At 45.5% G+C, this 14,457-nt stretch overlaps 1 protein-coding gene across 3 annotated transcripts in view; it reads right to left on the bottom strand.

The window, feature by feature from the left end:
• The window catches only part of ZNF287 (zinc finger protein 287), a 22,450-nt gene extending 14,644 nt beyond the window's left edge, over nt 1-7,806 (bottom strand). The window contains exons 1-5 of one of the 3 annotated variants that reach the window (XM_032431966.1): nt 7,565-7,806; nt 6,006-6,606; nt 5,284-5,384; nt 3,109-3,235; nt 2,544-2,630 (exon numbers count right to left, since the gene is read on the bottom strand). In XM_032431966.1, coding sequence (XP_032287857.1) covers nt 2,544-2,630; nt 3,109-3,235; nt 5,284-5,384; nt 6,006-6,408 — 718 coding nt within the window. In that variant the 5' untranslated portion in view covers nt 6,409-6,606; nt 7,565-7,806. Of the gene's footprint in view, nt 1-2,543; nt 2,631-3,108; nt 3,236-5,283; nt 5,385-6,005; nt 6,607-7,066; nt 7,147-7,564 lie in introns of those variants that run through there. The other 2 variants (XM_032431967.1, XM_032431968.1) reach the window with 2 other exon arrangements.
• Nucleotides 7,807-14,457: the final 6,651 nt, after the last annotated feature.

The raw sequence follows: 14,457 nt of genomic DNA, 5'->3' as shown, positions 1-14,457 counted from the left end.
GAAATAAGTCAAACAGAGAAAGACATGTATCATATGACCTCACTGATATGAGGAATTCTTAATCTCAGGAAACAAACTGAGGGTTGCTGGAGTGGGGGGTGGGGTGGGAGGGATGGGGTGGCTGGGTGATAGACACTGGGGAGGGTATGTGCTCTGGTAAGCGCTGTGAATTGTGCAAGACTGTTGAATCTCAGATCTGTACCTCTGTAACAAATAATGCAATATATGTTAAGAAAAAAAAAAAGAAGAAGATAGCAGGAGGGGAAGAATGTAGGGGGGGAAATCGCAGGGGGAGACGAACCATGAGAGACGATGGACTCTGAAAAACAAACTGAGGGTTCTAGAGGGGAGGGGGGTGGGAGGATGGGTTAGCCTGGTGATGGGTATTAAAGAGGGCACGTTCTGCATGGAGCACTGGGTGTTATGCACAAACAATGAATCATGGAACACTACATCTAAAACTAATGATGTAATGTATGGTGATTAACAACAACAACAAAAAAAGAATGGATGCTACAAATCCTTAGATAAAATAGTACCAGGGAATGGAATAGTCATGTGGCCTCTAAGTATCACTCCACAGATTACTTACTGATTATAAAGAAAAAAATGCACCTTTAAAACGGAGAGATCTGGTCAACAGCACCTTAACTTTTAAAATGAGTATCACCAATGATGAGACAAGTGGCAATGGACAGTACACACCTAGGATGTCTTTTTGGCAAACATATTTCATCTGAGTCTAAACAGAAGGAAACAATCAGGCAAATCTAGACTGTGGGTCATTCTAAAAAAACCTGGCCTGGATCCTTCAGAAAATGTCAGAAGGGAAGCAGAAGGGAAGGTAAGGGGAAAGAACAAAAGCAAAGTGTGTGTGTGTGTGTAAAAAGATAAAGCAAAGGGGCGCCTGGGGGGCTCCGTTGGTTAAGCACCTGACTCTTGATTTCAGCTCAGGTCCTGATCTCAGGGTCGAGCCCCGTGTCGGGCTCCGCACTCAGTGGGGAGTCTGCTTGAGATTCTCTCCGTCTCTGCCTCTGCCCCTCCCCCTCCCAAAAAGAGATAAAGCAAAAGTGGCTAAATGATGGTAGCTGGTGGTTCCAGGTGAAAATTACATAGGTGTTCAATGTACTGATTCTGCAACTTTTTGTAGGTTTGAAGTTCTTGTGGAGGAAGGAAGGAATGGGAACAACTAAAAAGCCCATCAATAAGGAACAGGTTTAATAAATTATGAGACACACAACAAAATGTGATGCAGATAGTGAAAAAAAAAAAGAATAAGGAAGTTCTTTTTTTTTTTTTTTTTTAAATGTTTTTTTTTTTTATTTATTCATGAGAGTCAGAGAGAGAGATAGAGAGAGGCAGAGGCAGAGGGAGAAGCAGGCTCCCCGCCTAGCAGGGAGCCCGATGCGGGACTCGATCCCAGGACCCCGGGATCATGACCTGAGCCGAAGGCAGACGCTTAACCATCTGAGCCGCCCAGGCGCCCCAAGGAAGTTCTTTATATCCTCATTTGGAACACTTCTCAAGATACACTTTTAAGTAAACAAAAGCAAAGTACAAAACTGTGTGTACAGTTTGGTACCATTTCCGTTAGAAAATGGAGGAAAAGGGGCACCTGGCCAGCTCAGTCAGTAGAGCATGTGACTCTTGATCTCAGGGTTAGGAGTTCGAGCCCCACATTGGGGGTAGAGATTACTTAAAAAATAAAATCTAAAAAGGAGAAAAACCATTTTTTTCCCCAAATGATATAAGGAAAGCCTCCCAAATACAGGATTTTTTAAGAACACACACACACACATTAAAGAGTTTATTTGAGAGTGAGTAAGAGAGAGCACAAGTAGGGGGAGGGTCAGAGGGAGAGGGAGAAGCAGACTCCCTGCCCTGCTGTGGGGCTCAGGACCCTGGGATCATGACCTGAGCTGAAGGCAGACACTTAACCGACTGAGCCACTCAGGCGCCCCAAAAACATTTTTATATTGATTTTATATGCAAACAGAACAAAACAAAATACCTGAACAGAAACAACTAGAAACAGGCACCAGTGATTGGACTGAGAGATGCAGGAACTGGGTGAATGCGCTACAGTAAGAGAACATTTGAAAAAATACTTTTTCAAAATTAGAAAAGAAAGAAAAGAATGAGTTAGGGAGTGGAGGTTGGAGGCTACAGGGGTTTGTTGGTAAAGAGAATAAAAAAAATTTACATAGAAGAAGGTCTGAAACTTAAAATTTTCGGGACATTCACGCAAGCTTATAAAAGAGGGAGGGGGACACAGCACAGTCAAAGCACCAGACGAAGCTGGGGGGGTACCCAGGGGCCACAGGGAAGGATGAAATGAGACCCACCGGAGAAATGTGGAACAGTGGTGTCTGGAACTCTCTTCCTGAAGGTGGCTCTGCAAGGAGCCCATGCCAAACAGTTCAGTGTTCCTGACTGGCCGGAATGTCTTGGTGGAGAGTGACTTGGCCATATTTTAAAAAAATGTATCTCACTGCACTTATGCTCTTAAATGCAAACAATCTCATGACACTTAATTCTCTCACCTGGACTAGGGCCTTCTAAGATTTCTTTTATCACCATCCATGGTTCTTCCAGTATGGGAATCACAGTTGGTCGGTACACTGTAAGTCCTGTTTAGGAGGAATATAAGGAGTTTTATCCTGGAGATAAACAGCTGTTTGAATTTTATTGCCTGACTTCTATTTATCTGTGAGGACAGACTTCTACAGGAAAACAATGGTTTCATGAACGTGATCTAGTGGGAGAAATAGGTCACTGTGCTTTTCAGTGCTAGGATAAAAATGTCCTGCTGCTCAGGAGGATATGTGCATAGAGCTCATGGCAGGAGGAGATCACGGGGAAAGCAGGGAGTGGGCAAGGTGCAGTGTGGTGTGCAAGTCCTGGGAAGCTGTGTGTCATAGTTTTCAATGATCCTTCACTTAGAAACCTTTTATTTGGGAAAAGGGAGAACATAGCCCGAATGGGATGAGCACACTCACCTCTAAGTCCCATTCTTAGCAAAGTGCTTCAGAGGCCAACCCATTTTTAACAACAGAGGAAAGAAAGATGGTGGATATGCTGGCAGGAGTGGGCGCAGAGGATGCTTACCCAGAGAAACCATGTTCCAGTAGTTCTGTAATGTCACAGTCTTGTACAATTCCTTCTGTACGGGACGCATTATCTCCCAGTCCTCCTGGGTGATATCCACAGCCACATCTTTGAATGTCATTGATTCCTGAAAAAGCAAATATAACTTGGTTCAAGAATTGGTAGGAGAGTGATAACACCAGGGACATGTGTGGTGGGGGGAATCACAGAATCTTGACCTTTAGTAAGCCCCTAAAGGTTATCTAGTTAAAACCCTCACCCAAGTTATGGATGAGCACACTCAAATGGTCCTACAGGGAAGTCCGAAAACATAGAATTTATAATTACGTTTTCAGCTGGTACAAGTGTATGTATTGGTGGCTCCATCTTTTTTTTTTAAGATTTTATTTATTTACTTGAGAGAGAGAGAGACAGCGAGAGAGGGAACACAAGCAGGGGGAGTGGGAGAGGGAGAAGCAGGCTTTCCGCCGAGCAGGGAGCCCAGTGCAGGACTCGATCCCAGGACCCTGGGATCATGACCCGAGCCGAAGGCAGTTGCTCAACGACTGAGCCACCCAGGCGCCCCACTGGTGGCTCCATCTTAAAGGAAGGTTTTACACAGATAACAGTTGAATGGTTGTGCTTTTCAAGCTCTGCCTTAAGAATTCTATGTGTTATAATTTGAAATTTTAAGATATATCTGTGTGCTCTAAGATGAAATGCAGAGCCCTTCCTTCCTTTTTAAAATAAAATTGGGACTGAAACCCACACTGTTGAACTGTTACACTTTTAATACATTTCATAATCTGGTTAAGGTTAGTATCCCTCTTTGCTCTTTTTCTTCCGTTTAAAAAAAAAAAGGGGGGGGCGCCTGGGTGGCTCAGTCGTTAAGCGTCTGCCTTCGGCTCAGGTCATGATCCCAGGGTCCTGGCATCGAGCCCCGCATCGGGCTCCCTGCTCCACGGGAAGCCTGCTTCTCCCTCTCCCACTCCCCCTGCTTGTGTTCCCTCTCTTGCTGTGTCTCTCTCTGTCAAATAAATAAATAAAATCTTAAAAAAAAAAAAAAAGATTCTTTTTACATGCTTTTCAAATAAACTTTCTAATTTCCTTATAAAAATTGTATTGGGTTTTGACAATTACATTGCTTATAATTTAGGGAGAACAGACAATTTTACAACATTCAAAGCTTCTTGCATGTCTTCTAGTATGATACAGGACATGGATGTACTACAAAATTTATACTATGTTTAGTCCTAGATATTTTAAATTTTGGGGGTGGGGAAAACTATGCATGGAATCTTTTATCTCATTTCATCATCTGCCTGATTTTAACGTATATGTAAGAAAGTTATTAATTTTCTTCTCTTTTTTAAAGTAAGCTCTATGTCCAACATGAGGCTTGAACTCATGACCCTGAGATCAAGAGCTGCATGCTCTACCAACTGAGCCAGCTACCCCTGAAAGTGATAAATTTTCATATGCCATTTTCTGTAGTAATCACCTTACTCAAATTTTCTACTACCGTTTCCCAGTTTTTCCCCTGATTTTTTTAGGGTTTTCAGGTAAACAATCATACTATCTATGAATAATAATTTTACTCTACCAATTTCAGATGTATATTTTTATAGTAAAATTTTCTCTTAAGGTGGCCTGACAGAACATATACTCATGATCAACAGTAACACCACAAAACACATGGCCTTTAATTACTTGTTAATGAGAAAAATAATTTTAGCAACTATTGTTTATTGATGGTTTACTGTAATCCAGGCTAACCACAAATCTCATAATGTTTAATCCTCACAATCTAAGAGGTAAATTCTATTTTTATTAGAGTTTAATCACTCAGGCTAAGTGTGGTCAAGTATCTTGCCCCCAAATCATAGGTTCAGAATCAGGCACCAAACCTGATTCATCTGGCTGTGGCAGTCAATCCCTTAACCTCTATGCAATGTTGCTACCTTAAAATCAAAGAGTGAAGAAAGGCATATCAGGGGAAGGTAAAAGGAGCCTATTTCCTATAAAGGGCAGTCACTTATCTGAACAGGCCAAGATGGACTTAAAGACAAAAACTGATGCTTAAGTCCTAGATTGGGCTTTTGGGGGGACAGAAGTTACAGGGCCAGGACATAAAACGTCCTCACACAAACACCTCCAAGAAGCCATTTTAAAATCACAGAAAAAACTAACACTTACTTTGGTCACCAAGTCATTTAACCACCCTGCCTGGAAAGCAGGTCTTCCTTTGGGGTCTTCCTCTGGGGTCTCTTGGGGAAGGGCAGAGTTCTGAGGAGCAGCTAGGGAAGGGAGACCATGATGGAGATTAGTCCTGTTTGAACAGCCTAGGAAACTTCACCAAATAGATGCCTATACTTTCCTAAAGTGAGAAAAACAGCACCCCTACTTTAAAGAATCAGAGGGAAGGACCAATGACTTGTCCTAAGATATCAATGCAGGTTTCAAAAACAAGTCTGTTCTGGGACTGCTAAGGATATGCATCAAATTCCCAATTTTCTACTAAATCTTCGTGTGATGTAAATTGTGTATGCTGTCTCTTAATTAAGGAAATGTGCTCTGGACCCTTTTCTACCTTTTAGGAAGCACGTTATTGTAAAATCCAACTGACAAAGCAAATGACTTATTGACAGAATGGCTCAAACCTCTGCAGTTAAAATTCCTGAGGGCTCACACGGGGTAACTGGGTTGTCTGGTCATTGTTTTAGGACACTAGGTAATGTGTGGTTGGTCCCAGTCTGGAAGGGGCACACCCTGCAGGACGGGGTTCATGTTAAAGCCTGCTCTCACTCACTGTGGGGCCCTTTGCTCTCCCCAATTTCTTTAAGGGGCTGCTCTGTGATATGCTGGCTGACTTCTCTAACCACCCAGGATTCCTCCCCTTTCTGCCCTACAATTCTCACCTTCCTCTTCTAGAATCTGAGTCAAGTCCTCCACCAGAGTCACCACTTCCTCACTGCTTTCTGGGTACTGGGACTTCACCCAAGTCCTAACCTCCCCAGGCAGGATGGTCAGGAATTGCTCCAGCACCAGCAGCTCCAGGATTTGTTCCTTTGAGTGAATCTCAGGTCTCAGCCATTTAAGGCAGAGTTCTCGGAGTTGATTCAATGCCTTTCGAGGACCAGCTAGGTCTGGATATGGAAAATTCCTAAAATTCTGTCGACAGGTCTCAGTGTCACGCAAGATTCTTGAAGCAAGGGTTTCCTTCTCAACACTGTGGGGTCCATTCTGAGCCTTGTCCGGCTTCCACATGAGAAGGACTTGGGAGCGTGAAGAACTGGTCATCCTCTTGCACGAGGCTAACATTGCTACAGACAGGAGAGAGAACCTGGCAATATCCTTTATACCTCCAGCAGTGAGCCAGCTGCTTGAAGTCTCATGCTAGAGCCACAAAGACATTATATCAAGGGCTGCTGCAGCCAAGGGCAGAACAGGGTCAAGGTAGAGTCAGCAGCCTTAGTTACAAATTCTGAGCCCAGAACTTGCAGGGATGGTTAAGAGACCCTGAAACAAAAGAACAGACCATAAAGTCAAGAATTCTGGTGCTCTCTGCCATACACACACACAAACAGAAACAGCCTATTCGGCGTGCATAGATAAACACCCACAGACTCTACCTTGGTCTTCCTCCCCTACATCCTCAGACTTGTGAGATAAATGCAGTTTGTTGGGGACAGGGGTTGGGACTGCTCTCAAAAGGTGGTAATAGAAGCAAAGACCCGAATCATGAGCAAAACAACAGATCAAACTTCTAACTTGTTGAAACAGAAATTAAACTTTTACAGAGCGGGGGGGAAAAGCTTCCGTGTTTTTCGGATGCTACAGAAGCTATAAAGGACTGAAGGGGCTCTCAATAACAGAGCTTATCTATAGGTACTTAGAACAAATCGGGAGGAGAATCCTTCCTAATAAATTGCTCAAGGTTCCCAAGGAAACTGTCAAGGAAAAAAGGGCGGACATTTACCTGCTTTGCATATTAATGCCAGCCTATTCTAGCTTCTCACTACCTAAGGGCTGGAGAGACAAGCCTGTTGGACTGGAAAAAAGTACAAGAGGCTGGTGTGACCTGAAGCCCTTTTAAATGCTTCTACCGGAGACAATCCCTCATGAATAAATTGGAAACCAGGATTCCCGAAGAAAACCTCAGAACAGGCCTGACCGCGGGCTCCAGCTCTGAGCCCTCCTCAGGCTCAGTCGTGTAACCAAAGCCAACTGTTTACACGCCCTGCGGAGGATATGCGCCAGCCTCGCCCGCCGCCTCCCCTTCCCGGTCGCGTCTCCCCAACTCCTCTTCAGCCGGAGGGTCGCGGGTAGCGGGGAGTGGGGACCCGGCCCGCCACAGCAGCCTCCACCCCGTGCTCGCCTTCTCCGCAGGCCGCGAGCGCGGACGCCGCGCGGGGACGGGCTGGGGCTCCGGCCTGACCGCGCGGACACTCGCCCCCGGCGCCCTCGACATCATTACCTGTCGCCGGGAGCCGGCGGACGCGCAGCCGGAGCGGCCGGAGAGGCCCGGGGCAACAATGGCGGCGGGGGCGCGGGCGCCTGCGTGGCGAGCTCGGCCCCGCGCTGCAGAGGGGCCTCTGGCTCCGCCACTTCCCTAACGCGGAAAGCACGACGCGTCTCGGCCAGAAGCCGCACCTTCCAGCCCGGTCCTGGGAAGCCTGGGCCGGATCACACCGCGCCTCGGCTCCGCCGCGACCTCGCCTCAGCGCCACTGCGCATGTGCGCAAGGGGAACGCTGCGCGCCCGCCGAGCCAATCGGAAGGCGCGTCCCGGCCCTCCCTCCCGCCCGAGCCTCATTCCTTGGACCCGTCGCCATGGTAACCTCCTCCACCCATCACTGCGACTTGCTTGTTAGCCTGCAAGGTTCTAAGGGAACTTTAAAGTTTCCCTGGCCAGAAGCAGGTCTGGTAGATGACTGGGAGGTGGGGGAGCTACTAGCATCTCGGGGAGGGGGATGCGGATGGGCGGCGGTTAAAGCTCCGCCCCAATTAGCCAGACAAAACCTGGTGCCAGAATTCTAGAGGAAGGAGGGGCAGGGAAGATGTGGGTCCAAAGGCAGAACAACCAAAGTGCGCTTTCGGGCTTTACTATGCATACACATCTACTATTAAATTTTCTAAGTCCCTCCTCCGGGATCTGATTCTGACTGGGAAAAGGGATAACATCCAACAGCATGTTGTTTACAGAGACACAACAAACCGACATAAAATGCTTGAAAATAAAAGGATAGAAAAACATTCCAGGCGCTCCTGTTATTTACTGCTGTGTTGGCAAACCACCCAAGACTCAATGGTCTTAAAGAACAACCACTGTACTATGCTCATGGATTTTGTGGGTCAGGAATCTGGGAGGGGAACAGCGGGCATGGCCCCGTGTCTGGGGGCCCCGCTGAGATGACTTAACGGCAGGGAGGGTCCATTTCCAAGATGGCCTCCTCACTCACATGTCTTACTGGGTGAGCTGAGATGGCTTAAGGGTGAGCTCAGCTTGGATTTGATCAGAGTGGCCTCTTCTACGTGAAGGACTCAGGCTGGCTGGACTTCTTACATGGCATCTCTGGGCTTCAAGAGCAGATATTCTACTGAGTAAGAAAGAAGCTTCGTGGCTGATGACAACATAGCTTTGGAAGTCACATAGCATCACACCATCACCCATCTGATCAAAGCAGTCACAAGTTGTGCAGAATCAAGTAGAGGCAAAAGTAGACTCCATCTCTTGATGGGAGTGTCAGAGGGTCTTAATACTACTACAATAGGCAAATTTGAACAAAAAGAAATTGGGCAGTGTGATGGTCTTTGATGTGTCCACTTGGCTAAGCTACAGTCTCCTGCCATTCAGTGAAACACAAATTTAGGTGTTGCTGTGAAGGTATTTTGTAGATATCGTTAAAGCCCACAAACTCAGTTGAATTAAGTTATGAAGATTATCCTAGATAACTTGGGTGGTCCTGATTCGATCAGTTGACAGTCATTAAAGGCAGAACTGAGGCTTCTCTGATGAAGAAGAAACTCTGTGAACAAAGCTTCTAGCCTGCCCTTCCTGACAGATTGCCCTATGGATTTTGATCTTGCCCAGCCCCCACAATTAAGCCAATTCCTTGTAAAAATCTAGTACGTATGTTCTGCTTCTCTGGCTGCACCCTGACTGATACAGGTAATAATCCTAATAACTGACAAAATGGAACTTTAAACAATCACAAGGGAATATATGGTATCCACTTATAAAAAGAAAAATTGACAAAGACTATATATCCACCATCACTCTATGTCCCTAACAATAAGGCCTCCGGAGATACTAAGCAATAACTGATTACTGCAGGGAGTAAAACATAAATTAACAACTGAAGCTGGAAACTTGAACACGCCCTCTACGACACACTGTGCTGGGCTGCCAGGATCCCCTTTCAGGGCTGGGGCACCTGTTCCCTTGGGGGCTAGTGTGTTTCATGGCTGACAGCTCGTGATTATGTCCCTGGGAATTGTCCTGGCTGAAGGGAGCTGCCTCTCACAGATATCTTCTCCTCCCCAGGGCAGTCCACATTCAATGGTGTCACTGCAGGGATTCAAAGACCTTGGACCTCTTGCTTCAACTTGCAGCATCTCTAAAGGGCTGTCCTGGCTGGAGTTCCCTGTAGGATCAGATGAGGCCTCTGTTGCAATCGTGCAGCATTTCAGCTTTTTCCTGGGGCCCAATCCTCCTTACGTCACTCCTTTACAGGTGTTTTTCTAGAGAATACTACCTAACAACACCCCTTTAGAACTCCAAGACTCAGGACGGGACATTTGGATTGATACAGGCAAAAACCTGGAAACACTAATCCCTCTGAGTTCTCCGAGCCTGCAAAAGTGGCCCGCTCCTTCCAGTCTTGCTTGAAGATGATGCACACAGAAGCTTCTCCTTTGCAATAAGACCTGTGCCCCTCTGAGGAGCTATTCTTTCCTTCCCTCCTGATCATTAGATCAATTAATAGGGTCAAGTCACCACAAAACCCAACAGGAGAAATGCTGGTCCTGATAGGGTAGGATAAGGAATATTCCCTGCATTTGCTGCAGGCCCTCGCCCACCTGTATCTGCGGGAACAGGAGTGTATGGGTCTGGATCCTGAGGATGCTAGACCAAGGAAGACAGGACATATAGCAAGTACTGGAGAATTTCTTGAAAAGAAGCACAGGCATGTACGGTCAATTAATTTTCAACAAAGGAGCCAAGAATGTACAGCAGGGACAGAACAGTCTCTTTAATAAATGGTGTTGGGACAACTGGACAGCCACAATCAAAAGAATAAAAGTGGACCACTATTCTACACCATACACAAAAATTAACTCAAAATGGATTAAAGACTTGAACATAAGACCTGAAACCACAAAACTCCTAGGAGAAAACATAGACAGTTAAGTCCTTTGACATTGGTCTTGGCAAAGATTTTTTTTGGATTTGATACCAAAATAAAGGCAACAAAAACAAAAATGAACAAGTAGAATGACGTCAATCTAAGAAGCTTCTGCACCAGCAAAGGAAACCATCAGCAAAATGAAAAGTCAACGTAGTGAATGGGAGAAAACACTGGCAAATCATATATCCGATAAGGGACTGATAGCCAAAATATATGAGGATTAATACAACTTTGCAATGGCAAAGAAACAAACAATCCAGTTAAAATTAATGGGCAGAGGACCTGAACAGACATTTTCCCCAAGAAGACATCCAGATGGCCAACAGGTATACAAACAGATGCTCACCATCACTCATCATTAGGGAAATGCAAATCAAACCCACAATGAGATATCATATCACACCTATTAGGAGGGCTGTTATCAAAAAGACAAGAAATAAGCATTGGCAGGGGATATGAAGAGAACCCTTGTGCCCTGTTGGCGGGAATATGAACTCATGTAGTCACTATGGAAAACAGTTCCTCAAAAAGTTAAAAAACAGAATTACCACATGATCCAGCAATTTCACTTCTGGGTATTTACCCAACAGAAATGAAAACACTAACTCAAAAAGATATATACACACCCATGTTCACTGCAGCATTCATTACAATAGCCAAGACATGGGAGCACCCTAAGTGTCCATCAGTGGATGAATGGATTGAGAAGCTGTGGTGTATACATATATGTGTGTATATCTATTCTATACATAGAAAACAATGGAATATTTTTCAGCCATTAAAAAGAGTGAAAAAAAAAACCCAAAGACTGAAATCTTGCCATTTGCAACAAGATGAATGGACCTTGAGGGCATTATGCTAAGTCAGACAGGGAAAGACAAATACTGAACGATTTCACTTATATTTGGACTCCAAAAAAACAAAAACAAAAATCTGAACTCATAGGTAGAGAACAGACTGGTGGTGGGCAGGGGCAGGGGGTGGGGGTGGGGATGGGCAAAATGGGTGAAGGTGGTCAAAAGGCACAAACTTCCAGTTATAAAATAAGTCCTGGGGGTGTGAGTACAGCATGGTGGCTGGGATTAACAATACTGTGTTGTATATTTGAAAGTTGCTAAGAGAGGGGCGCCTGGGTGGCTCAGTCGGTTAAGCATCTGACTCTTGATTTCAGGTCATGATCTCAGGGTCCTGGGATCAAGCCCCACGTCAGGCTCCCAGCTCAGCGGGGAGTCTGCTTGAGATTCTCTCTCCCTCTGCCCCTCCCAGCCCCTGTGAATGCTCTCTCTCTCTAAAATAAATTTAAAAAATGATATATTAGTTTCAGGGGTACAACACAGTGATTTGATATTTGTATACATTGTGAAATCATTTCACAATAACTTAGTTAATATCCACCACCACATAATTACAACCTTTTCTCTTGTGATGAGAAATTTTAAGATCTACTCTCTTAGCAACTTTTTTTTTTAAAGATTTATTTTTAGAGAGACAGCAAACACACCCAGGGGCCGGGAGGGGCAGAGGGAGAGAGAATCTCAAGCAGATTTATCTCAGTTAAAAAAAAAATAAAATGCCCAGGATGCCTGGGTGGCTCAGTTGGTTAAGCATCTGCCTTCGGCTCAGGTCATGATCCCGGGGTCCTGGGATCGAGTCCTGCATCGGGCTCCCTGCTCTGCGGGGAGCCTGCTTCTCCCTCTGCCTCTGCCTCTCTCTCTGTCTCGCATGAATAAATAAATTAAAAAAATCTTAAAAAAATAAAAATAAAATGCTTTGTTACTTAAAAAAAAAAGAAAAAGAAAAGGAGCACACTCCTGTGGTACAGGGTTTAAATACCCTGGCACAGATGCAAGGAGATGGTGCTCACATGTTGGAAGGACTTCTGGAGGGCAGGAGAAATAGACGGCTCCACACTGAGCAGAAATGCTGGAATCGCTTTGGCAAAAGGTGAAAGAAGGGTTTATGAAAGGCTGGAAAATGTACCAGCTGACTGCTTCATTGAAAGGCCCGGAAGACCCTCTGTTGAGATAAAGAATGTGCTGGGGGAGGGGAGCAGCAGTATCATTGAGAGGCTCAGTGGTGGCTGTCCACGCAGGCTGAGGCTGACAGTAGGGGATCTGTTATAGAACTGGGCTTCCTGAGGGTAGCACTTGACCTTCGGAAACACGGTGAGCTCAATGAACTTAATAAGCAGTAAGAGCAAAGTGGATGGAGGGAGGGTGGGGAGTGGAGGGCGTGCTTTATCTTCCGAGAGGCTGTGGAGACGACAGGATGTGGTTTCTCTACAGGCGTGAGACTTACGGGCAGGCAAGAGGGGCTGGTGCTCAGTCGACACGATCAAATGAAGTAAAGGATGGATGATCAAGAGGCTTGGTCATGATTTTTCCAGCCCTCCTCCCAAAGGGACCTATGGTTATTTACTCAGGTACACTGGGAAAAGGGGAGTTCCCACAAGTTTCAAGGCTAGATTTAGGGACCTGGAGCATCATGATGAGCTCTGTGTTAGAATGGAGGAATATGGGAGCCAGGTAATAAATGGAGGACTGCCTCATAGCAGGTCCACAAGATTCACTGTCCCATCCAGCAATAGTTTCTCGAAGCACTGAAGATGTAATTGGAGTAAATGTACTCGTAGTTGGCAAGTCAAATTAACTCCTTGGCTTGTATGGTAAGAGCTCTACAAATTGGAAAAGACGAAGTGGAATGCTCTGAAACTACCTCCCTACCCCATCCCTGGCTAAGACAGAAATCCAAAAGAGCATCACTTCCCAGAAGGAATGGCAGAGATCTGTGCCTCTCTTAATCACCTAAAGCGTAGACGGGGAGGTCCTCATCGTGTTCCCATTTAATTCAATAGTCAGCTCCTTCCAAAAGCCAGGTGGATCTCAGAGGATGACAGCGGATTATTATAACGTATCTATTATAAATATACAATATACACTTATGTAGTAAAGAAAAGTCCCTCCAATTGCTTTGCTAGGGCAGATTAAGACAGCATCAGGTATATGACATCCAGCCATGGTTCTGTTCATCCGCCAGATGAGCAAGAAGGGGCAGGCACATTGGAGACCTTGGTGAGATACACACACCACGGAGGGTGGAGATTAATCCTACAGAGTTCCAGGGGATTGCCAGAGAGGTAAAATTTTTCGGGGCCCAGGGGTATGGGGCATGTCAGGAATTCCCTCTGACGTAAAGGACAGACTATTATTTTATCTCACACTCCCATCTCTTAAGAAGGAAACACAATACCTATAGGACTCTCTGGGATCCGAAAGCAGAAATGTTCCCAGCCGGCAAGCTGTTCCAACCCATCTACTACATGGAACAGAAGGCTGTCAGCTTAGCGTGGGGCTGGGAAAAGGCTCAGCAGCAGCCCTGCCACTGGGACCGTTTGACCCACTAGACTTGACAGTACTGGGAGTAGCTGGGCTGGAAGCCACCGTTGCAGGAAAGATAGATCAGGCAACAATATCTTCACTATGATGGTGGCAAAATGCTGGTTTTCCAACTCAAGCACTGGGGGGCTTGCAAGCAACATATTTACTTCTCACAGTTCTGGAGGCTGGAATTCCAACATCAAGGCACCAGCAGATTTGGTGCCTGTTGAGGAAGAACCTGCTTCCTGGTTCACAGATGGCTGTTCTGTTTGTACGTTTCCCCACAGACAGCTTATTAGTTACAGGGAGACAAAGTGATTATCCGAGAAATCAGATCAAATCTCGATTGGTTGATCAAAATTGACATTCAGTGGGGGATGGATGGATAGTCTGTGCCTGCAAATATGAAATCCTGAACAGGATACAGGATTATCTGGTATTTCAGCTGAGAGAGAATAACTTGAATCTATGAGTGAGAAAGTGATAGATTACCGTGGAATGTTCTTTTACAGAATGAGAGGAGTGTGGGGAATCGGTATACTGGCAAAATGCCAATATCACAGACCACAGAGAAAGGCATGA

Source organism: Phoca vitulina, unplaced genomic scaffold (genome assembly GCF_004348235.1).
Source record: "Phoca vitulina isolate PV1807 unplaced genomic scaffold, GSC_HSeal_1.0 scaffold47, whole genome shotgun sequence".
NCBI classification, from domain to species: Eukaryota; Metazoa; Chordata; class Mammalia; order Carnivora; family Phocidae; genus Phoca; species Phoca vitulina.
This window is presented reverse-complemented; position numbering and strand designations above follow the sequence as displayed.